Here is a 23,116-nt window from a genome sequence, read left to right as displayed (position 1 = left end):
GTAAATATTTATGCACCCAACATAGGAGCACATCAATACATAAGACAAATGCTAACAGACATAAAAGGGGAAATCGACAGTAACACAATCATAGTAGGGGACTTTAACACCCCACTTTCACCAATGGACAGATCATCCAAAATGAAATTAATAAGAAAACACAAGCTTTAAATGACACATTAAACGAGATGGACTTAATTGATATTTACAGGACATTCCATCCAAAAACAACAGAATACACTTTCTTCTCAAGTATTCATGGAACATTCTCCCGGAAAGACTATATCTTGGTTCACAAATCAAGCCTTGGTAAATTTAAGAAAATTGAAATTGTATCAAGTATCTTTTCTGATGACAACGCTATGAGACTAGATATCAATCACAGGGGAAAAAATGTAAAAAATACAAACACATGAAGGCTAAACAATATGCTACTAAATAACCAAGAGATCACTGAAGAAATCAAAGAGAAAATCAAAAAATACCTAGAAACAAATGACAATGAAAACATGACGACCCAAAACCTGTGGGATGCAGCAAAAGCAGTTCAAGAGGGAAGTTTATAGCAATACAATCCTACCTCAGGAAACAAGAAAAATCTCAAATAAACAGCCTAACCTTACACGGAAAGCAATTAGGGAAAGAAGAACAGAAAAACCCCAAAGTTAGCAGAAGGAAAGAAATCATAAAGATCAGATCAGAAATAAATGAAAAAGAAATGAAGGAAATGATAGCAAAGATCAATAAAACTAAACACTGTTTCTTTGAGAAGATAAACAAAATTGATAAACCATTAGCCAGACTCATCAAGAAAAAAAGGGAGAAGACTCAAATCAACAGAATTAGGAATGAAAAAGGAGAAGTAACAACTGACACAGCAGAAATACAAAGGATCATGAGAGATTACTACAAGCAACTATATGCCAATAAAATGGACAACCTGGAATAAATGGACAAATTCTTAGAAAAACACAACCTTCCAAGACTGAACCAGGAAATAATAGAAAATATGAACAGACCAATCACAAGTAATGAAACTGAAACTGTGATTAAAAATCTTCCAACAAACAAAAGCCCAGGACCAGATGGCTTCACAAGAGAATTCTATCAAACATTTAGAGAAGAGCTAACACCTATCCTTCTCAAACTCTTCCAAAATATAGCAGGGGGAGGAACACTCCTAAACTCATTCTACGAGGCCACCATCACCCTGATACCAAAACCAGACAAAGATATCACAAAAAAAGAAAACTACAGGCCAATATGACTGATGAACAGAGATGCAAAAATCCTCAACAAAATACTAGCAAACAGAATCCAACAGCACATTAAAGGATCATACACCATGGTCAAGTGGGGTTTACCCCAAGGATGCAAGGATTGTTCAATATATGCAAATCATTGAATGTGATACACCATATTAACAAATTAAAGGATAAAAACCATATGATCGTCTCAATAGATGCAGAAAAAGCTTTTGACAAAATTCAACACTGATTTATGATTAAAAACTCTCCAGAAAGTAGGCATAGAGGGAACCTACCTCAACATAATAAAGCCCATATATGACAAACCCACAGCCAACATGGTTTTCAATTGTGAAAAACTGAAGTCATTTCCTCTAAGATCAGGAACAAGACAAGGTTGCCCACCCTCACCACTACTACTCAACATAGTTTTGGAAGTTTTAGCCACAGCAGACAGAGGAGAAAAAGAAATAAAAGGAATCCAAATCGGAAAAGAAGTAAAACTGTCACTGTTTGCAGATGACATGATACTATACATAGAAAATCCTAAAGGTGCCACCAGAAAACTACTAGAGCTAATCAATGAATTTGGTAGAGTAGCAGGATGCAAAATTAATGCACAGAAATCTCTTGCATTCCTATACACTAATGAAGAAAAATCTGAAAGAGAAATTAAGGAAACAATCCTATTCACCATTGCAACAAAAAGAATAAAATACCTAGGAATAACCCTACCTAAGGAGGTAAAAGACCTGTACTCAGAAAACTATAAGACACTGATGAAAGAAATCAAAGGTGACACAAACAGATGGAGAGAGATACCATGTTCTTGGATTGGAAGAATCAATATTGTGAAAATGACTCTACTACCCAAAGCAGTCTACAGGTTCAATGCAATCCCTATCAAACTACCAATGGCATTTTTCACAGAACTAGAACAAAAAATTTCACACTTTGTATAGAAACACAAAAGACCCCAAATAGCCAAAGCAATCTTGAGAAAGAAAAATGGAGCTGGAGTAATAAGGCTCCTGCACTTCATACTATATTACAAAGCTACAGTGGTCAAGACAGTGTGGTACTGGCACAGAAACAGAAATATAGATCAATGGAACAGGACAGAAAGCTTAAGAGATAAACCCACGCACATATGGACACCTTATCTTTGATAAAGGAGGCAAGAGTATACAATGGAGAAAAGACAGTCTCTTCAATAAGTGGTGCTGAGAAAACTGGACAGCTACATGTAAAAGAATGAAATTAGAACACTCCCTAACACCATACACAAAAATAAACTCAAAATGGATTAAAGACCTAAATGTAAGGCCAGACACTATAAAACTCTCAGAGGAAAACATAGGCAGAACACTCTATGACATAAATCACAGCAATATCCTTTTTGACCCACCTCCTAGAGAAATGGAAATAAAAACAAAAATAAACAAATGGGACCTAATGAAACTTAAAAGCTTTTGCACAGCAAAGAAAACCATAAAAAAGACGAAAAGACAACCCTCAGAATGGGAGAAAATATTTGCAAACGAAGAAACTGACAAAGGATTAATCTCCAAAATATACAAGCAGCTCATGAAGCTCAATATCAAAAAAACAAACAACCCAATCCAAAAATGGGCAGAACACCCAAATAGACATTTCTCCAAAGAAGATATACAGACTGCCAACAAACACATGAAAGGATGCTCAACATCACTAATCATTAGAGAAATGCAAATCAAAACTACAACGAGGTATCACCTCACACCCATCAGAATGGCCATCATCAAAAAATCTACAAACAGTAAATGCTGGAGAGGGTGTGGAGAAAAGGGAACCCTCTTGCACTGATGGTGGGAATGTAAATTGATACAGCCACTATGGAGAACACTATGGAGGTTCCTTAAAAAACTAAAAATAGAACTACCATACGACCCAGCAATCCCACTCCTGGGCATATACCCTGAGAAAACCATAATTCAAAAAGAGTCATGTACCACAATGTTCACTGCAGCTCTATTTACAATAGCCAGAGTGTGGAAGCAACCTAAATGTCCATCGACAGATGAATGGATAAAGAAGATGTGGCACATATATACAATGGAACATTCTTCAGCCATAAAAAGAAACGAAACTGAGTTATTTATAGTGAGGTGGATGGACCTAGAGACTGTCATACAGAGTGAAGTAAGTCAGAAAGAGAAAAACAAATACCATATGCTAACATATATATATGGAATCTAAAAAAAAAAAACGGTTCTGATGAACATAGGGGCAGGACAGGAAAAAAGACACAGACGTAGAGAATGGACTTGAGGACGTGGAGCGGGGGAAGGGTAAGCTGGGACGAAGTAAGAGAGTAACACTGACATACATACACTACCAAATGTAAAACAGATAGCTAGTGGGAAGCAGCCGTATAGCACAGGGAGATCAGCTCGGTGCTTTGCGACTACCTAGAGGTGTGGGTTAGAGAAGGTGGAAGGGAGACGCAAGCGGGAGGGGACATGGGGATATACGTATGCATATAGCTGATTCACTTTGCTATACAGCAGAAACTAACACAACATTGTAAAGCAATTATACTCCAATAAAGATGTTTAAAAAAAAAAGACTCAATGCTGATGAAACGGTGGTGAAAGGAACACTCTACCTTGCTGAAAGGTTATAAATCAGTACAGCTAAGAGGCAATTTTCTCTAACTTTGTGTGTCAAGAGCCTTAAAAATGTCCATATCCACCGTCTGCCCCAGTAATGCGACTTCTGAGGCTAGTTAGCAATATATCAAAGTGGAAGCAAACTTTACTTGCAGGCATGCTCATTAGAACATTATTTATAACAGAGTCAAAAATAAGAAACCACCAGATGCTCAATAATAGGAGAATTTAAATAATCTGTGGCTCATTCAGATAAAATGAGAAACAAATCATATTCTCTAAGATTATTTAATAATCAAAAAGTAATCATGATATTGTAGGTGAAAAAAACAACATATAAAACTGTGTATTATGGGCTTCCCTGGTGGCGCAGTGGTTGCGAGTCCGCCTGCTGATGCAGGGGACACGGGTTCGTGCCCCGGTCCGGGAAGATCCCACATGCCGCAGAGCGGCTGGGCCCGTGAGCCATGGCCGCCGAGCCTGCGCGTCCGGAGCCTGTGCTCCGCAACGGGAGAGGCCACAGCAGTGAGAGGCCCGCGTACTGCAAAAAAAAAAAAAAAAAAAAAAAACCTGTGTGTTATTAGTCCATTTGATGACAATTTTATTTAAAATATACGCATTTACATGTATACATGTATATCATTTTTTGGAGAAGTTGCTCTGTTCTTGTTTTTCTTTTTTTTATTTTAGTATGACTGATATATAATGTTTCAGGTGTACAGCAAAGTGACTCAGATATATATATATATTTCTTTTTCAGATTCTTTTCCATTATAGATAATTACAAGATATTGAATATAGTTCCCTGTGCTATACAGTAGGTCCTTGTTATTTATTTTATATATAGTAGTGTGTATATGTCAATCCCAAATTCCCAATGTATCCCTCCCCCGCTTTGCCCTTTCATAACCATAAGCTTGTATTCAAAGTCTGTGAGTCTGTTTCTGTTTTGCAAATAAGTTCCTTTGTATATTTCTTCAGATTCCACAGATAAGTGATATCATATGATATTTGTCTTTCTCTGACTTCACTTAGTATAATAATGTCTAGGTCCATCCGTGTTGCTGCACATGACATTATTTCATTCTTTTCTATGGCTGAGTAATATTCCATTGTATATATGTGCCACGTCTGCTTTATCCACTCCCCTGTCAATGAACATTTAGGTTGCTTCCATGTCTTGGCTATTGTAAATAGTGCTGCTATGAACATTGGGGTGCATGTATCTTTTCGAAATAGAGTTTCCATCTTTTCTGGATATATGCCCAGTAGTAGGATTGCTGGATCATACAGTAACTCTATTTTTAGTTTTTTAAGGAACCTCCATACTGTCCTCCACAGTGGCTGTATCAATTTACATTCCCACCAACAGTGTAGGAGGGCTCCCTTTTCTGCACACCCTCTCCAGCATTTATTACTTATAGACTTTTTGATGGTGGCCTATGCATGTATATCTGTAGGCAGCAATCACAGATTATCTTATTTCCCTCTTTGTGGCTTTCTGTACCTTCCCTATCACAAATCTGCACTAGGTTTGATTGATACTTCTGAGAAAGTTTATGTATTCCTTTCATCATTTTTTAATCGTTTAAAGCAGGTCAGTTGATGAATCAGACCCAATTAAGAGTGCAGGTATCATTATTCACAGTAGCCAAAAAGTGGAAACAACCCAGTATCCATCCACAGATGGACCGACATACAAAATGGGGTCCATCCACACAACAGAATATCATTCAACCTTAAAAAAGGAAGGAAATTCTACCATATGTTACAACGTGGATGAACGCTGTAGACATTATGCTGCGTGAGATAAGCCAGTCACAAAAAGACAAGTTCTGGATAATTCCATTTATATGAGGTACTTAAATTAGTCAAATTCCGAGATGGAAAGGAGAATGGAGGCTGCCAGGGGCTGGGGGGCGGCGGGTGGGGAGTTAGCGCTTCATGGGTGCGGAGTCTTGTTCTGCAGGAGGAAAACGTTCTGGAGAGGGAGGGTTGCTCGAGGATGTGAACGTTCTTAACGCTACGGAACTGCATGTTGAAAAACAGTTAGAAGAGTACATTTTATGACACGTCTATTTTACCACGATTTTTTTTTAAGTGCAGAAATATATAAACTGCAACCTTTCATGAAATGGTCAAGCGAGTGTCCGAAGCACATCCTGAACTGGGAGCCTCCGTCGGGGCCGGCGGGGTTGGGGGGGGCCGTTGGAGGGCAGGGCGAACGGTCCACCTGCTGCAGCAAGGCGCAGGAACCCGGGGCCTCCGCTGACAGGAGGAGGTACAGATTGTCCCTGCAGGATTTCAGGGAGCGATGCTGGCAGGACTCAGAGCAGGAGGTGAGTGTGCAGAGACGGAGCAGAGGGAAGTGGGAGGGACGCGTGAACAATGCTTGTCACTCCCTTATTTTGCAGACTCCATATTATTTGCATTCTGCAAGTTAATTCATGTGTCTGCAATCCTCCTCCAGTGACTTCAGCATTTTTAACACAAGACCGCTGCCTTCTTCTGTGACCCTGAGCTGCATGACCCTGCTCGCTGCTTTAAAGCACGGACAGGCTCGTTTGCTGGTTACCAAACAGTCCCCCTCCTCTTGATCACAGTTAAACTCTTGGCCAAAACATGTGTTCAGACTCAAGTGGCCCAGGGCTCTGTGGGCAGTCACGGGGGTGGGGGGTGGGGTCCAGGTAAGGCGGCCACGCCCCTCCACCAGAGGGAGGTAGCCGCGGCCCCTGAGATCCCTGTACTCCTTGTGAGACCCCCTTACCTCCCCCCACCCCACACTCAGGACCCACACACACACTCTCGGCCTTGACGCTGTCGGGACCCTCTCACCCTGCCCCCCACCTGGGCTTCCATCACTCAGCCCAGGGACCCGGGACCCCCTGGACACCCCATTCTCTCATGTCTGGGGCAGAGAGCAGCCTGGGGGCGCCCACTGAACACACAGGGAAGAACACACGGGCTGCACCCAGCACCCTCTCCCCAGCAGTCCCGTGCTGAGCAGCAAAATCACCCAACCCCAAAGGGACACCCCGACATGTTACCTGCTAACCTTCCCTCCACGTCAAGTCCTGCTTCCAGAGAAGCGTAAGTGGGAAATGAGTGCCCTCCCCCCGGGGCTGCTCCCGCAGAGGGTCTGCCTGGCCCCCAAGCCAGAGGTCACTCCACGGTCAACAAGCACTGGAACAGAGAGAACAGCCACCAGCCAGACCCCCGTCTGCAGGCTGCCACAGGAACAGAAGGAAAACCCAGAACCAACGCCTTTCCCGACGCAAGGTGCCCAGTTCCAAGCCTGGCTTGGCCAGGGACCTGCTCCGCAAGCTTCCAGAAGCCGCGAGTGAAGAAAGAAGAGCCCTGAAGGGCCCTCCCACAGGAGACAGATCCGACCTCCCAGATGTCCTGCGGCAGCCACAGGGTGGCCACGTCGGAGGAGCCTTCTGGCTCAACTCAAGGCAGAACTTGCCTGACCGAAGAACAGCAGCTCACGCTCGCTGGACCCTCCCTGTGTTCCTCTCTGGGCAGGTCCTCATAATGTCCCCATGTTACAGAGGAGACCGGCCACAGCAGAGGCTTGGATCCATCACACGGGGCCAGGAGCAGAGCGGGCGCACCACCGCCGGCCTCAGGGCTCTTCCCCAACATTCCAGCAGCGCCCACAAAGCACAGCCTTGCCGTCTGACATTGTCATTCAGTCATTCAACCGACCAGCGTCAGCAGCCAGGACAGACACAAGGGGCCTCAGCAGAGCTGACCTCCCGGTGGTGGGGACTGCTGACCCTCGTGCTCTGTAACTGGGTCAAGCTTTCACCGATCTGTTGCCAAGTCTCTGGACAGGGCTGCAACTCCCAGCAACAGCAGTGCTCCCGTGGGAAGACAAACCCTACTGCACAACGATCCATCTTCTTCTGAGACTCCCCTGAATGCACTGCAGAGAAAATGGGGACCACTAGAACCCCTCCCTAGCGACACCCTTCAGGGAAGCGCTTGGAAACACCCGAGATGCCCAAGGAGCTCCCCGCTAGGCCCTAACCACGTCCCCCCACCCGCGGACCCCAGCCTCCCGGGGACATGGCTCTCCTGCCGAGGGTATTTCGTTCGCCAGAATGCACCTCACAAGATAGAGGGAACACTGCAACAGAGGCAACAGAATGCAACAGAGGCAACAGAATGCAAGCGAAATTTAGGAACGATTTAGGCAGGAGTGGAAATGAGCTTGAGCCGGTCCACACCGGCTCTGAAACACCTCCCACTGCCCGTGAGGACCGTGGTTAGACTGTGAGGTTGGCCCTCGCTTACCTTCATCTGGGAAAGATGCCCTGATGCTCCACTGGGAATACAAGGCTGCACCCCCAGCCCCAGCACGGGCCTGCCACGCACGGGATCTACTCTACAAATACGTGTTGAGCCATCCACAAATAAGTGAATGAGTCAATGACTCAATTAGTGTATAAAAGGCACACACCGAGCTGTTAGCAGTGGTTTTCTCTAGGAGTGAGATTGGAAGGGAAAACTTTTAGTCTTACCGAATTCATTGAGTAAAGATAAATTCTGTCACTTGAACCTGCCCTTGGCCTAAGAGGGCGCAAAGGACTGGGGTCTAGGCTGCAGGATCACCAGCCCCCGGCTCTCAGCGGCAGCGGGAAGCCCTGTCCCCCTCGCTCCCTCTCTGCAGGGGACCGCGGTCACTCCGGGAATCTAGAAGCCACGCTCCCAGACTTGGGGAGGGCAGGCCGTCAGCACAGCCTGGGAAGCCTGCGGGGAGAACCCCACCTCTACACAAGGTGCTCAGGCTTGGGGTGCGGGGCCCCACCCGGGACCTTGATGTTGTTTGTTGAGATGCAGCGCCGGCAGGTCGGGGCTGGGGAACCACCTCAGGTAGGTAAGTAGAGGGCGGGCCCGGGGACACACCAATAGGGGAGGCCGCCACGGGGCAGATGGGCAAGTCAGTTCCGCGGACAGCGCTGCCGAGCTGGGTTTAACAGATGACGAAGCCGGGGCTGGAGTCAGCGGGCTGGTGGGTCAGGCAGGGCGGGCTGGCCCCGGGACTGCCCCGCACGGCACAGAGCTGCCACGGCGATGCTCGACATACAGGAGGGAGGGAGGATGGGATCCCGGGGAGCAGCGGCAGTGAGCCAGACCAAGCAGGGGACAAGGGGTGATTGACAGCAGTGAGCCCCCTGCACTGACTGCCCAGCAAGGTGCCCGGGGCGCCCTTCACCACCTCTGCCAGCCAGACCTCCTGCAGCTGCTGCGAGGCTGCCCCACTTAACTAAAACCGCGTGTGAACCTGCAGTGACCTCAGTCCACATTTCAGTGGAAAACAACTCACTCCTCCTGTATTGTGGCATTTTACAAAGGAACAAATATCCGAGTCCCAACGCGGCACCCAAATATAACCAAACCCTCTGCAAATTAGACAAGCGATCCCCGGTTCCCAGCACCACGGACGCCAGCACCAGTCCCTGCCTGGGCCCTTTCAGGGCCATAAAACAGTATCCAGCCAAGAAACCCTTTTTCAAAGATGAGTCACAAAAGCCCGTAAGATCCTGGGCAGAAATGATAACGGAGACAATAACCGCTGTGAGAAAGGGCTGAGCAACAGGGTCTCTGCTCCCAGACGGTCTCGGGGACGGAGGGGAGGCTGCCCTCGGCCCCTCCCCCGAGGAGCAAGCGGGGCTCCTGCACGGGTGACGGCAGCTCCTGCCCGCCCACCAGACCAATTCCGGCCATTTGTTTTTAAACATCAACAACGTAAACTGTCCTCCATCTTTGCCATTTACAGGCACCACCTGCATCTATTAAAAGTGCCCAGTGGCAGCCGCTCCATTCCAGGGAGGCAAACCGGAGGCCAGAGGGGCTCAGCTCTTCCGAAAACACGCACTTCAGGATCCGGAGCTGAACTCACGCTCCTTGGATCCAGAACTCCTCTCTGTAACACGGCCCTTGACTCCCACGGTCCGACCTGAGATGCTGAGAACAAACGCGGGGCCTGTCTGGGCATCTGAGCTTCTCCTTCGCCTTCCAGGAGGGACGCAGAAGCAGGCCCGAGCTCCGCTTCCGTACTTTCATGTTGTATCTGCAGTTCTACTGACACCCACTGGTGATGGATATAACTCAGGCCTCGAGAACATTCTGTTTAAATTCCCAGAATCCCAGGTCAGAAAGACTCATAGAAGCTGAGCTCCCCGCAGGTGCGCACATAGATGCCTGATACCCACGTAGTCACAGCGGTGCTGACAGCGCCCCCATGACCAGTGGGAGGGCGGCTCAGAGCCGGATGCAGGTTCCACCCTCTCAATCCCAACAGCATGACCAGGAAGGAGGTTCTCCCTCTGCCTGCCTGTAACTCTTAACTTCTCCTCCCTCCCTCTTGGGTGAACACAGACGCATCGCAGAGGGCAACACGGCTGCCTATGGGGGGCTTCAGGAGGGTTAGAGCTTGGTGACCCACGGCAGATCCAAACCTGGGACCCCCTCCATCCCCCGCCCAGGACGTGCTCCTGTTCACGGTTAACTGGTCATTTCTCATGTATCATCGTCTCTTCTCCGAGATGCTGGAGAAACAGTGACCTCGTGATGGTGATGACCACCGTGCACCCATCCCAGGAGTTCATGAACTCAGATAACAAGACCACAGCGCCCAGGCCACGTGCAGGGACATCGTCACCGAGACAAACACTCTCCCTCCTGGAGCTGAGCCGTCTCTTCGGGTCCTGAGTGTCTCTGTTCTGAGCCAAACACTCTGCACCTCCCAGATCTCCTCCCCAGCCACTCACACCCAAAGCCACATCCTGCCCCTCCTGGATGGGAGCTGCAGCCGGCCCACCGAGACCAGAGGTTCCAGCAGCCCCAGGTGGGAAGGCTGGTGCGGTCCCTCCTCCTGGATTCTCCCAGACGGCCAGGCAAAAAGCCCCCAAGAGTACTCAGAGGGAGCATGAGACCGAGGAGGGAGGCCCGTCGGCAGGACCTGAGAGGAGAGCAGCCCTCACAGTGGCTCGTGGCTGTGAAGGGCTGACCCACACCCACCAGGAGAATCAACTTCTAAAACACACCCAGACACAGCCCTGAGCCTGTCCCATGAATTTCAGTTCCAAAGTAATCGAGCAGTTTCACTCACAAGTTGGAAGGCAGAACAGCCCAAGTGTCCATGCACGGGTAAATGGATAAACAAAACGTGGTCCGTCCATTCAGCCTTAAAAAGCAAGGAAATTCCAACACACAGAACAACAGGGATGAACCTTGAGGACATTATGCCCAGCAAAATAAGCCAGTCACAAAAGGACCAATGCTGTAGGAGGATTCCACGCCTAGGAGGTCCCTAGAGGAGTCAACTCATAGAGACAGAGAGCAGAAGGGGGGGGGCAGGGCTGGGGAGGGGAAGGAGAGTCAGCGTCTAGCGGGACAGAGTTTCCGTCTGGGACGATGAAAAGGCTCTGCAAGTGGACGGGGAGGATGGTTACACAACAGTGTGAATGTACCTGATGCCCCTGAACTGCACACTTGACAATGGTTAAAACAGTAAATTTTACGTTACGTCTATTTTACCACAATTAAAAACTGATAATAATTAAGCCACTGACATGGTGGCCCAGTAAGGGTGGGATCTAGCAACAGTGGTTCTTCTGGCCACAGTCATACAGACATGGGCTATTTGTCTTATGAAAGCATTTCTCAAGGAGAGAAGTCAGAGATGACCTGAGGGATGTGAGGTGTGTTCAGGAAGGGGCTGCGAACGAGACGACACTGCTGCCCTCCCCCTCCTCCCCCTCCCCCCACCACCAGGCTGTTTGCTGGAGGGCCCAGCCAGCCCTCGCCCCAGGTCCTGCAAGGTCTGACCATGAACTAACAGAGACTCACCAAGTGGACAGAAACAGAGGAGCCCTTACCCGATTCTCCATGAGCTGGAAGGAGACCAGGTATCTGCTGCAGACCAGACACCAGAAGGTTCTCGGGAAGAAGGTGGAACACGGGCTCCAGGAGCGGGTGTGGCTTCAGCGTGTACTGCAGGCTGCAGTTCTCAATGAGGGTCATGTGCTTGTTTTCTGAGGGAGAAAACACCTCCTGTGACAGCCCGAACCAAGGCACCTTTGGCCAAACCGACCAATAAACTGAGCATCTTGGAAAAGAACTCAACAAACAGGAAAAGTATTTTTCTAGGGAGACAAGGGAATTGCTCCGTTTGCTCAGCCGAAGAGCAAAAAAGAATCAATCCTTAAATAACTCTCACTGGTAAAATTGCAACTAAAGAGATACTTGTTTTTGATCCGACATAACAAAATCCCTCCGCTCACCTCTTCCCCAAGAGCAGTGAAGTCAGGTATCGCTTTTGCTCCCATAATCAGAGGGAACCTAGAAGGTCCTCTGACCAGAGGCCTGCATCCCTTTCAGTCTCAGCCTTGCATCCGTCAAGACCCACAAAGCAGCAGGACTAGGCCCTGGGTGGCCAGTGGCCTCCAAGACAGAGTCCTGTCCTCAAGGAAGGACCATTCCTCTGAGATGACTAAGACACAAGCATGCCGACATCCATAACACACAGGAGAACGGGATCCGAACCCCAAGGAAGGTTCGGATAACGTGCTAGGGGAAGTGGGAAGAGGGAAAGCGTCCTAGAGAAAGGAACCACTGGGAAGAGCTCAGATACAGAGCACTCGGGAAAGTGGACGGAAGGGCGTCAATAGAAACTGGGCTGGGAGGGACCACAGACATGCCCTCAACACATTCCCATCAAATGGTCCGTCTTGCCTGGGCTTGATTTCCTCCACTGATAGGGGACTCACCACCTCCTGAAGCGTGCTTTGTGATTTCATAAGAAAAGAACTAAATATTCATTAGAAAAACAAAACTATATTATCAAAAACCAGATTTTTAATATCTAACCACTCCAAACATGGGATGTGCTTACTTTAAAATGTTAAGTACCCTGAAAGGCACTCTGCTACATGGCTGGCTGGTGAGCACGCTGGTACAACCTCTATGGAGGGCAAACAGGGGAAATAACACAAAACTGTGAATGCACAGGTCCTCAGACCAGCAATCCCATTTCTGGGAGTTTACCCTACAGATTCACGTGCACACTTGCAAAATGGCAGATGTCCACTGCAGCAAAGCCTTCAACCCTCTGTTCTTACAGAACTGCCCCAAGGGTCCATTTGGGGTGGGTTGGTTCAATCACAAACAGCAATTCAATGAAATACCACACAGCTGTAAAAAGAATGAGCACGGGGCTTCCCTGGTGGCGCAGTGGTTGGGAGTCCGCCTGCCGATGCAAGGGACGCGGGTTCGTGCCCCAGTCCGGGAAGATCCCACATGCCGCGGAGCGGCTGGGCCCGTGAGCCATGGCCGCTGAGCCTGCGCGTCCGGAGCCTGTGCTCCGCAACGGGAGAGGCCACGACAGTGAGAGGCCCGCGTACCGCAAAAAAAAAAAAAAAAAAAAAGAATGAGCACGCTTTCTAGGTACTGATATGAAACATCCTCCAAGATCAATCATTAAGGGAAAAAAGGTAGGTCTGGGACAAGTAAACGGGGGCAAAAACAGAACAGGGACGTGCACGTGTGCTTGTGTGTCATCAGAGGACCTAGAAGGACCCACAAGATCCCAGAGAGGAAGGTCACCTGTGGTGCAGGTGAAGGGCCGAGCAGAGGAGGAAGGAGACCTCACCGGAACCTTTTCATACTATTCAGGACTTTGAATGCTGGGTCATGTGACTGCATTATCCATCCAAGAAAAACAGCCCTGCACTTTTAGAAATGCCCCTGAGATGATGAGCTGACAGCCTGTGGCGGTCCCTCCCCAGGCCCCCCTCACACGGCCGCAGCTCCCACACCCGCCACCAGCGCCCAGATCCGTGGGCCTGGAACCAACCTGGGGGCTGTGTCTGCCGTTGGAAAGGTGCCGAGTCTGAGGATACTTCAGGAGAGAAAACGCTGGCAGGTTAGTGACTAAACTCAATTGCGAAATAACCTAAAAGCCAGTCTGTATCAACAAAACCAAGTTTCTGACCGATTGTTCCTCTATCGTGAGATTTTCACCAAATTCAGAGCGAGTGGATGGGTCGGGGTAGGCTTGGGTTTTTCACACTGGCTGGGTGCCCATCGGAAACTGGGCAACATCGCAGAGACAGAAAGTCATCCCCCCCCCACGCCAAAGAGACCCACCTTCACCGCTTGGCCCCCGTCCACACTCCCCGAGGGCCAGCAGAGCCCACACGGGCCCCTGAAACAGCCTGTTAGCCCACCCCCCGCTTCACCGCACGCCCTTCCGTCCACCCTCCACGCGGCCGGCAGCCAGGGGGCCGCAGGTCCCTCCCACGGGTACCCTGACGGCTCGGGAGGAGAAGCCACAGAGGCAGGGCAGGAAGCCCACTCTGCCCTAAGGCCGGCCGCTCCGCACGGGGCCCATGCATGCCAGGTGCTCCTGCAGATGCCACTCTCGTTTGGCACCACTGGACACCTTGCTGTGGTGGAGATGACCCACGGACTTCACGGTCAAAGGCTTCCTGGGACAGCCGCTGGGCAGTGATGGACAGCCACTACTTCACGTGGGGGCAAAGCTGCTACCCCAGGGGCAAGGAGGCCAACAGCCCTCCCACCAGGTGGCCCCCATGGGGTCGTCTTCACACGGCTACACAATCCTTATAGGCTCGTGTGTCTCTGATGTTCAAATTATGTCAGAACTCCAAGCCCAATGTTACATGTTCCCCAAATCTAGTAACAATTCAGCTAAGCTGATGAGGTTCTAACACTCAGGAAAGTCAAATGACGAACAGGTGCTGCTGAGGACAGTAGGAGCAGGCCTGGCCAGGCCTCGTCTCTTACGTTCTATGGGGTCCTGGAGAAGCGGGTGCAGGAGGGCTCGGGGGCTGCCGTGATACAGTCTCAACCTGCAAAACAAGACCCGTGAGATGCAGGTCAGCATCTTGCGTTTACTCATGGGATGTCAGCTATGCTTCTCGAAAGGAAGGCCTTGGGGACCCCAGCACCACACCTCCAGGAGCTTTCTCGACCCTCCGTGGGAAACAGATGGCTGAGGACAGCATCAGATCCGCGAGCCCTCAGCACTCGTGGCCAAGCACGTCCAGCACACACACAGCACGGCCCGAGTGCAGCCTGAGAACCTCAGCACTAGAAAACAATGCCTGGGGAGTTGGTCATGCTTGGAGATGTCCCAAGAAAACAACGTTTGAGGGGTTTCCACGATTGTGTGTCTGGAGTGGTGGTTCTCAACCCGGGATGACTTTGCCGCCGTCGGGATGTCGGGTAAAGTCTGGAGGTACTTTTGGCTGTCACAGCTGGGCGGGGAGGGGGCTGCCTGGCATCGAGTGGGCAGAGGCCAGGGGTGCTACGAGACCACGTGCACTGCACGGGACAGCCCAAAGTGTCCGCGGAGCCAGGGCTGACAAGCCCCGATCTACAGTGACAACGCAAACCCCACCACGGCTGAAACGACCACACACCATCTCATCCATCCGGGCACGTCCAGCTCCTAATGTAACAGAGCCTGGCACAGAGCGGACCCCCAGCCAGTGTTTGCTGAGTGAACACCTACTGCTCCCTGGGCGCCTGTCTGGGAAGAACCTACTGTTTACACTCCGGACCCTTAGGAGACGGGCGCTGCACTGAAGATGAATTCAAAGAGTTTAAACAACTGGCCTAAGACCCCGCAGGAGTAAGTGACGGAGCAGGACTCAGCCCTTGTCCCCCTACATCAGATCCCACCCCCGAGGCCAAGGCCTGTCCCGCTCCCGCCTGGAGAACGACGGTTGGACTTATTCAGAAACAGCAAACCCAGTTACAGCCCGAAGCAAAAATACCACCGGGAGACTGTGATGAACACACATGCTGACAATTCAGAGCTTTCTAGTCTGGACAAATAATAAGCCGTTAAATCACCACAGGAAGACGCCAGAAACCCCAGCGATGGGGAAAATGGGGCAGATACCGTTTGTCCTGGGGGGCAGACGCAGGAGATTCCGAGTTGTTGCTGAAGATCCGAAGGATTCCAAACCCACAGGACAAAGCCTGAAGGGTCCCGTCCCGTCTCCTGCCTTCAGTGACCACTTCCACCACGGCCACGATATTAGGGTGGTTCAAGGACGTGTGAAAATAGAAGGGCTGCAAAAGAGAAGCCAGGGACGGACTGAACGCTCTCGAGCTGCAGAGAAGGAACACGGAGGAACACAGGTGCGCTCCCTCCTCGTTGTCACGTCAACGCCACAAACACGCCGCGTGGGGAGCAGCATCCCTTCCAGGCGCCAGAGAAGAGAAGGGGCCCAGTGAGCGACCCCCTCACAGCTCCTCCTTCCAGGGTGCCCAGCATCTGGGACATCAAACTATTTGCTTCTCCTCTGGGACCTTCCCATCCACAGAAAATGCCAACAGACCCAGAGCCTCTGGAGAACAAAGGGGCTGGGGCAGCCTCGCGCCCCATGCCCATCACCCGGAAGGACCACGAGCCCAAAGACGTAAGTAGCCCACCGCACCCACGCACCTGCTGAGCCGTTCCATCCAACACCGCCGTCAAACTGCAATCACAACTTGCCAGTATTGACTCTAATTCCTGTTTCGTGTGGAAATACCATGAGGCTGCACCCGAATTAATTTTGTTTAAACTAAGCAGGTGGCTTCCCTGGTGGCGCAGTGGTTGAGAGTCCACCTGCCGATGCAGGGGACACGGGTTCGTGCCCCGGTCCGGGAAGATCCCACATGCCGCGGAGCGGCTAGGCCTGTGAGCCATGGCCGCTGAGCCTGCGTGTCCGGAGCCTGTGCTCCGCAAAGGCAGAGGCCACAGCAGTGAGAGGCCCGCGTACCGCAAAAAAAAAATAATAAAAATAAACTAAGCAGGATCCTCAGTTCAGAGCCCAACTAACATCTTTTAATGATGAATATTGCTGTGGGATTTTTTTTTTTTTGGCTGCGTTGGGTCTTCGTTGCTGCACGCGGGCTTCCTCTAGTTGCGGTGAGCGGGGGCTACTCTTCGTTGCGGTGCGCGGGCTTCTCACAGCGATGGCTTCTCTTGTCACAGAGCACAGGCTCTAGGCGCGAGGATTTCGGTAGTTGTGGCATGCAGGCTCAGTAGTTGTGGCTCGCAGGCTCTAGAGCGCAGGCTCAGTAGTTGTGGCGCACGGGCTTAGTTGCTCCGCGGCATGTGGGATCTTCCCGGACCAGGGGTCAAACCCGTGTCCCCTGCGTTGGCAGGCAGATTCTTAACCACTGGGCCACCAGGGATGTCCCACGGTGGGATTCTTTATCATAGGAGTTGTGGACCCAAGCCAAGTAGATGATACTCAAATTACTCCTAAAAGGTTTCCCACTTGCAGCCTCTCCATCCTCTAAGGTACAGATGGCAGCCCTCACTCTCACCACGGGGAAGGGGGACACGGGCGGGTCAAATCCAGCTCCCATCGCTGAGATACACCCTCCCAAGTGGGAATGGAAGCGCCTTCCCTCTGCTGCTGTTTTCCGATCTCCTGAAAGCCAAAGCAGTCGCTCTCAGCTAACAAGCGTCGTAGACACAGAAGACAGAAATGGAGGCACTACCTGGGTTTGCGAATCTATGGGCAACAAGCGTCCCAGGAGCCCAGGTCAGCGCTGACCTGAGGCTCTGGACCCGAGTGGTCCCTGGAACCCAGCATCCTTGTTGGGGCGAAGCCCAGGTGTTAGAGTCACCAGCAGAACACAAAGGCCACCCTCCCCCCAAGGCAGGGCCGGGCCGGGCCGTGGCAACGTGACTTAAACTTGGAACAATCCTGCATTAACAAGTCATTACCATGGTGTCACCGAGAAAACGTTTACTGTAATCACAGACTGTCAGCCCAGGATAACAGAGAGACACATTAAAACATCAGCCACGAGATATAAATCGTTATTCTATTATCTTTTATTGCAAAATGATGAAATAGTGACCACTTACAGCTGACAGGCAGTTGGACCAAGAGAGAATTATGTTTCCGTTTCCAAGACTCAAGAACTGTTTTAAAAAGGCCTGCTGTAAAGTCAAGTTTGTCATTATCTCACCTCTCATATGTACACCTGTGCATATCAGTTTTATGAACACTACCCACTTTTCTCTTGGCAGTGAAACAAACACTGTCAGCTCTGATGCAAAGCAGCAACAAGCCTCCAGCTTAGAGGTCACCTTGAAATCCTTTGCCTGGAGGCGGGGGACCAGCTGCTTTGGGGACGTCCCACATGTGGACTCATGGCTGTTGCCTCTCCCTTTCCTTTACCACTGAAAACAATTATTCTGAGACCAAACCGACCACGGAGCCCCCTGGTCTGTCTCCAGAGACCCCACTTTCACCAGGAGGGTCGGCCTTGGAAGCTCCGTGAATCACAAGGCGACACGAGGTCTGAGGGTCTCATCCCATCATTACTGCTGGTTAAGGACGGATGCTTTTCCAAACATCATTTATTGCCCCTCTAGTGTGGGCACAGCGCATGCTAAAGAATTTCTAAGGAACCTAGAAAACGCGATCCAGCCCTCAAGAAGTTCAAAGTTCAAAGGTAAAGGCTAGATTAGGCAGGTAGAAAATGCACACCCTGCCCAGGGCCGACCAACTCGGAGGGTCGGAGGAAGCAAAAGCCTCCTGGGATGAACCACACAACTCTGCAGTTTCAACCCGTGTGCGTGTGTGTGTGTGTGTGTGTGTGTGTGTGTGTGTTTGGGGGGGGTCCCCAGGAGGGCCAAGTCACCTGGAACCCAGGCACTCCCCCACCCCCAGCCCCGTGGGCTTGGCCAGACATCTCAACCGCGGTCAAGCAGCACTGCAAACACGCCCTCCAGCGTCAGGACGCCTCAAGAAGGCCGTGCAGGATGCTCGCAGATGCATGGGCTGCCACTGCACGATTAAAAGCTAGAGTCAAGCCCATCCAATTACCTGCGAGAGAAGCCACGGGAGATGGCAAAGCGGGGCTCTGGCTCCCCCCGCATCACATCTCACTCAGCCACCCCTGACAAGGTGCCTCTCTGACAAGAGAAACAGATTAATAAATCACAGAAATGCTCCTGTCTTAATGCCTTCATCTTCAGACACACGGACACCGCTTTGCCTCGGGGCCCAGATTCCACTTTCACCCACACGATCGGGCCTCAGAGGATGTGCCTTCCTGGAGAGGTTGCAGCCTCGCGTCGCCGGCCGCAACTCCGCCTGACCTGCCCTAAGTGACACGTGCTCTTCGGTCCCAGGCTGAGGCCAAGGCCACAGGAGAGAGGATCAGAAATTAAACTAGTGCCTTCCAAACCATTTTTTTTTAATAAACCTTTAATAGGATGTCTTCAGGAAGGTGACTATATCACAAATCCTTCCTGCAGCCAACATCTACCAGCTCAACCTTCCCCTTGAGGCTCAGGGCAGTTTCCTGCACACAAGCCACCACAAGACTGAGCGCTCCGAGCACGGTGAGCTCGCCAAGCAAAGTTGCCAAGCATCTGGGAAGATGCAAAATCTCTAATTCCAAAGTCAGAAGCTTCCGCTCATCCGGGGTGGGGTCCACCATTATCCACAGGAAGGGACACAGCCCTGGAGACAGCCCCCCGCCAAGAGAACTATCTGGCTCAAAGCGTCCGCGGAGCCAGGGCTGACAAGCCCTGATCTACAGTGACAACGCAAACCCCACCACCGCTGAAACGACCACACACCATCTCATCCATCCGGGCACGTCCAGCTCCTAATGTAACAGAGCCTGGCACAGAGCGGACCCCCAGCCAGTGTTTGCTGAGTGAACACCTACTGCTCCCTGGGCGCCTGTCTGGGAAGAACCTACTGTTTACACTCCGGACCCTTAGGAGATGGGCGCTGCACTGAAGATGAATTCGAAGAGTTTAAACAACTGGCCTAAGACCCCGCAGGAGTAAGTGATGGAGCAGGACTCAGCCCTTGTCCCCCTACATCAGATCCCACCCCCGAGGCCAAGGCCTGTCCTGCTCCCGCCTGGAGAATGATGGCTTGGCTTATTCAGAAACAGCAAACCCAGTTACAGCCCGAAGCAAAAATACGCCCCCAGGAGATGATGAACACAACAGCATAAGCTGACAAATTCAGAGCTTTCTACTGTCCCCACGTGGTAGACAGTTAAATCACCACACAGTACAACTAAATCCCACTGCTGGAAACATCACGGAGAGATATCCTTTGCCCTTCTATTCACTCACTCATTTCTATCCCCTTCCTACCACCGTCCATTCCTGGCTTGGTGTCCCCAAGGACTGGTTTCTGTTGAGCTGGAGAGGAGAGAAGCCCTCCTCGGGTGACGCGGTTGAGGCCAGGCTCTCTCCGTAGAGACGGTGTCCGGGAGTGACACTGGATTCCTGCTTTGCAGACTGTTTGCATCAGGAGCAGCTCTTGGAACATGTGAGAGGTGTAAGGAGAGGGTAAGGCACGTTCAAGAACCCGGAGATTAACCGAGGCACGGCAGAGCCTCCCAGAGTTTCGTTTGGACATGCTGACATTCCCTGACAGCCTCCACTTTTTTTTTTTAAATTTTATTGAAGTATAGTTGATTTACAATGTTGTGTTCATTTCTGCTGTACTGCAAAGTGATTCAGTTATACATATGTCCACATTCCTTTTCATATTCTTTCCCTTATGGTTTATCACTGGGTGTTGAATATAGTTCCCTGCGCTACACATCAGGACCTTGCTGTTTATCCATTCTATACACAATAGTTAGCACCTACCAACCGCCAGCTCCCAATCCTTCCCTCCCCCACATCTCCCCCTTGGCAACCACAGGTCTGTTCTCTGTGTCTGTGAGTCTGTATCTGGTTCGTAGATAAGTTCACTTGTGTCCTATTTTAGATTCCACATATAAGCGACATCATATGATATCTGTCTTTCTCTGTCTGACTTACTTCACTCAGAACGATCATCTCCAGGCCCATCCATGTTGCTGCAAATGGCATGATTTCATTCTTTTTTATGGACAGCCTCCACTTTTAAAGGGAGTCGCCTCACTCTCATTACTCTGACGAACAAGCACGTTCAGCAGCTGGTTGCTCTCGGTTGGCGATGAGACGAGGAAGCAGCCCAAGTACCTGTGTCTCCCGGAGGCCAGGGATCCGCCTGTGACTTCAGCAACACCTCGGCTGTGGTGGGCTCAGGAGGACCCATCTCCTGGTCCGGGTTCCGGCCGCCTGTGAAGAACCACTAGGATTCCTGCCAGTCCTCTGCATACACTAAATAAAGGAGGAGAAATGAGCCTGTCGCTGAAAGGCTGAGCGTGGTTGGTTAAGGAAAGAATCCAAGGGAGGATTGTGTCCATCTCAGAAAGAAAGTGTAGGAACTGCACGGTACTTTGGCCTCCCGGATTTTTTGTTTTTTAACTTATCTATTTATTTTTGGCTGTGTTGGGTCTTCGTTTCTGTGCGAGGGCTTTCTCTAGTTGTGGCGAGCGGGGTCCACTCTTCATCGTGGTACGCGGGCCTCTCGCTATCACGGCCTCTCCTGTTGCAGAGCAACAGGCTCCAGACGCGCAGGCTCAGTAGTTGCGGCTCACGGGCTTAGTTGCCCCGCGGCATGTGGGATCCTCCCAGACCAGGGCTCGAACCCGTGTCCCCTGCATTGACAGGCAGACTCTCAACCACTGCGCCACCAGGGAAGCCCCCCGGATTATTTTTTAAAGATATCTTTTGAGAGGTTGAATGAATGATCAACCGTCTCAGTGCAAGTGAAGGGCAATTCCTCTCCACCGAGGACGGTCTTGAAGGGGAGCACCTAATTATGAGTCAGAGCTGAGAGGCCCGGAGCTGGTCCCCTGGGCTCCACCAGGCAGAGCCGAGAGGCTGGGACAAGAGGGGATCTGAGCGCAGCATGAGGAATTCATCACTTACAGAAAGAAACACCCAGCTCGGGCTCAAGGAAGGACTTCTTTTTTCCCAAGTCTTTCCTCAGGACGTTGTTTGCAAAGTAATAAAACAACATCTTCTTTCAGGGCTGCATATTACAGTGACAACTCAATCAAAACCCAGAGCCCACGCGGCTGATTCAGGAATCCACGTGTAGGCGGGACAGCCATGTCGATTCCAAAGATGGTCCCCTGCTACTGGCAGCTGGCAACCTCCCGTCGTATCACCCCCAAGCCACGGCTGATGGGCAGAACCAGAAAAACCCAGGCAATTAGTAAAATCAGAAGAAGATCATCACCAAATTTCAGAATCACTTCAAAAAAGGGCAAATTGTGTTTCTCTCTATTCCCATAGGTACGGACGCAGAGTTTTGCTCAGATGATGAGACCGCAGAACCAGTCCCTCCTGCCTATCTAGGCCACCTTGGGAATGCTCCACACTTCATGTAAACACGTACATACACGTATGCACACAGGTACACACACACACACACACACACACACACACACACACACACACACGGCGAAGGGGGATTCTCTTTAGTTAACTAAACTCTGAACGTCAAGGATGGGAGGAAAGCGCTGGGCAAGGAGGATGCCGCCGAGTGGCGCATCAGGATGGGTGTTCCTGGGGCACCACTGGCCTCTGCTGCTCGCCTTGGGCATAGCAGCTGGAGCACAGCTCTTCCCTGAGCAATTCCGTGGCTCTGACACCAGCTCCCAACCAGAAATGCTCTGTCTACCCACACCAGCCTTGCTGCGATCTCCACTTCAGTAACTAAGGCTGAAGGGTGCAGATTCTTCCAGAAACATTGAGGGCTGTGGTCCTCCCTAACACACGGCCCCATCCCCATGCCCCACTCGGCAGAACACGAACGATGGAGCGGCACTCGGCTCCCACAGCTCAGGTCAGACCTGAACTGTGAGCTGGAAAGGCCCGAGACCCACAGCTCCCAGGACACGGGGACACACGAGAAGCCCGCTCAGGCACGGACGCTAAACCCTGGACGAGTCCAGAAGGGGGAGCGGCAGCTCTGAAGGCTTCCTTGCAACGCGACCTCCACTCTGCAGGGCTCACAGTCACCCAGCTGGTGGCGGGACAGGGCAGGCCCTCCGGGCGTGGCCTGTCAAGGCTGTGACAGCCACTGCCACGGGGAAAGCCAAGGGGAAAGCCACGGAGGGAGGGCTCATCTCGGGACCCCAGTGGCGGCAAAGTGCTGCTGTGCTGACTTCAGAGCATAACCATCCCCTCGACACGGCAGCGCTTCCAAACGGAGCCTGCAGGGCCCCTCCGATGCCTGGGGTGAAAACAAGGCCCAAGAACAATCCCTGCGGTCAAGGCAGGTGGCACTCACAGCCTCTGACCTGCCGGAT

General features: G+C 50.9%; 1 protein-coding gene across 1 annotated transcript in view; it reads right to left on the bottom strand.

The window, feature by feature from the left end:
- Positions 1–23,116, bottom strand: part of NPHP4 (nephrocystin 4) — a 134,831-nt gene that overhangs the window by 94,118 nt on the left and 17,597 nt on the right. Inside the window, exons 5-7 of the mRNA XM_082656753.1 lie at positions 15,840–16,012; positions 14,717–14,781; positions 11,788–11,943 (exon numbers count right to left, since the gene is read on the bottom strand). Of these exons, the coding sequence (XP_082512879.1) occupies positions 11,788–11,943; positions 14,717–14,781; positions 15,840–16,012 (394 nt within the window). The remainder of the gene's footprint in view (positions 1–11,787; positions 11,944–14,716; positions 14,782–15,839; positions 16,013–23,116) is intronic.

This window comes from Grampus griseus (genome assembly GCF_964374135.1).
Source record: "Grampus griseus genome assembly, chromosome: 1".
In the NCBI taxonomy this organism is placed as follows: Eukaryota; Metazoa; Chordata; class Mammalia; order Artiodactyla; family Delphinidae; genus Grampus; species Grampus griseus.
The sequence above is the reverse complement of the archived record's forward strand: the minus strand, read 5'-3'. Positions and strand labels throughout refer to the sequence as shown.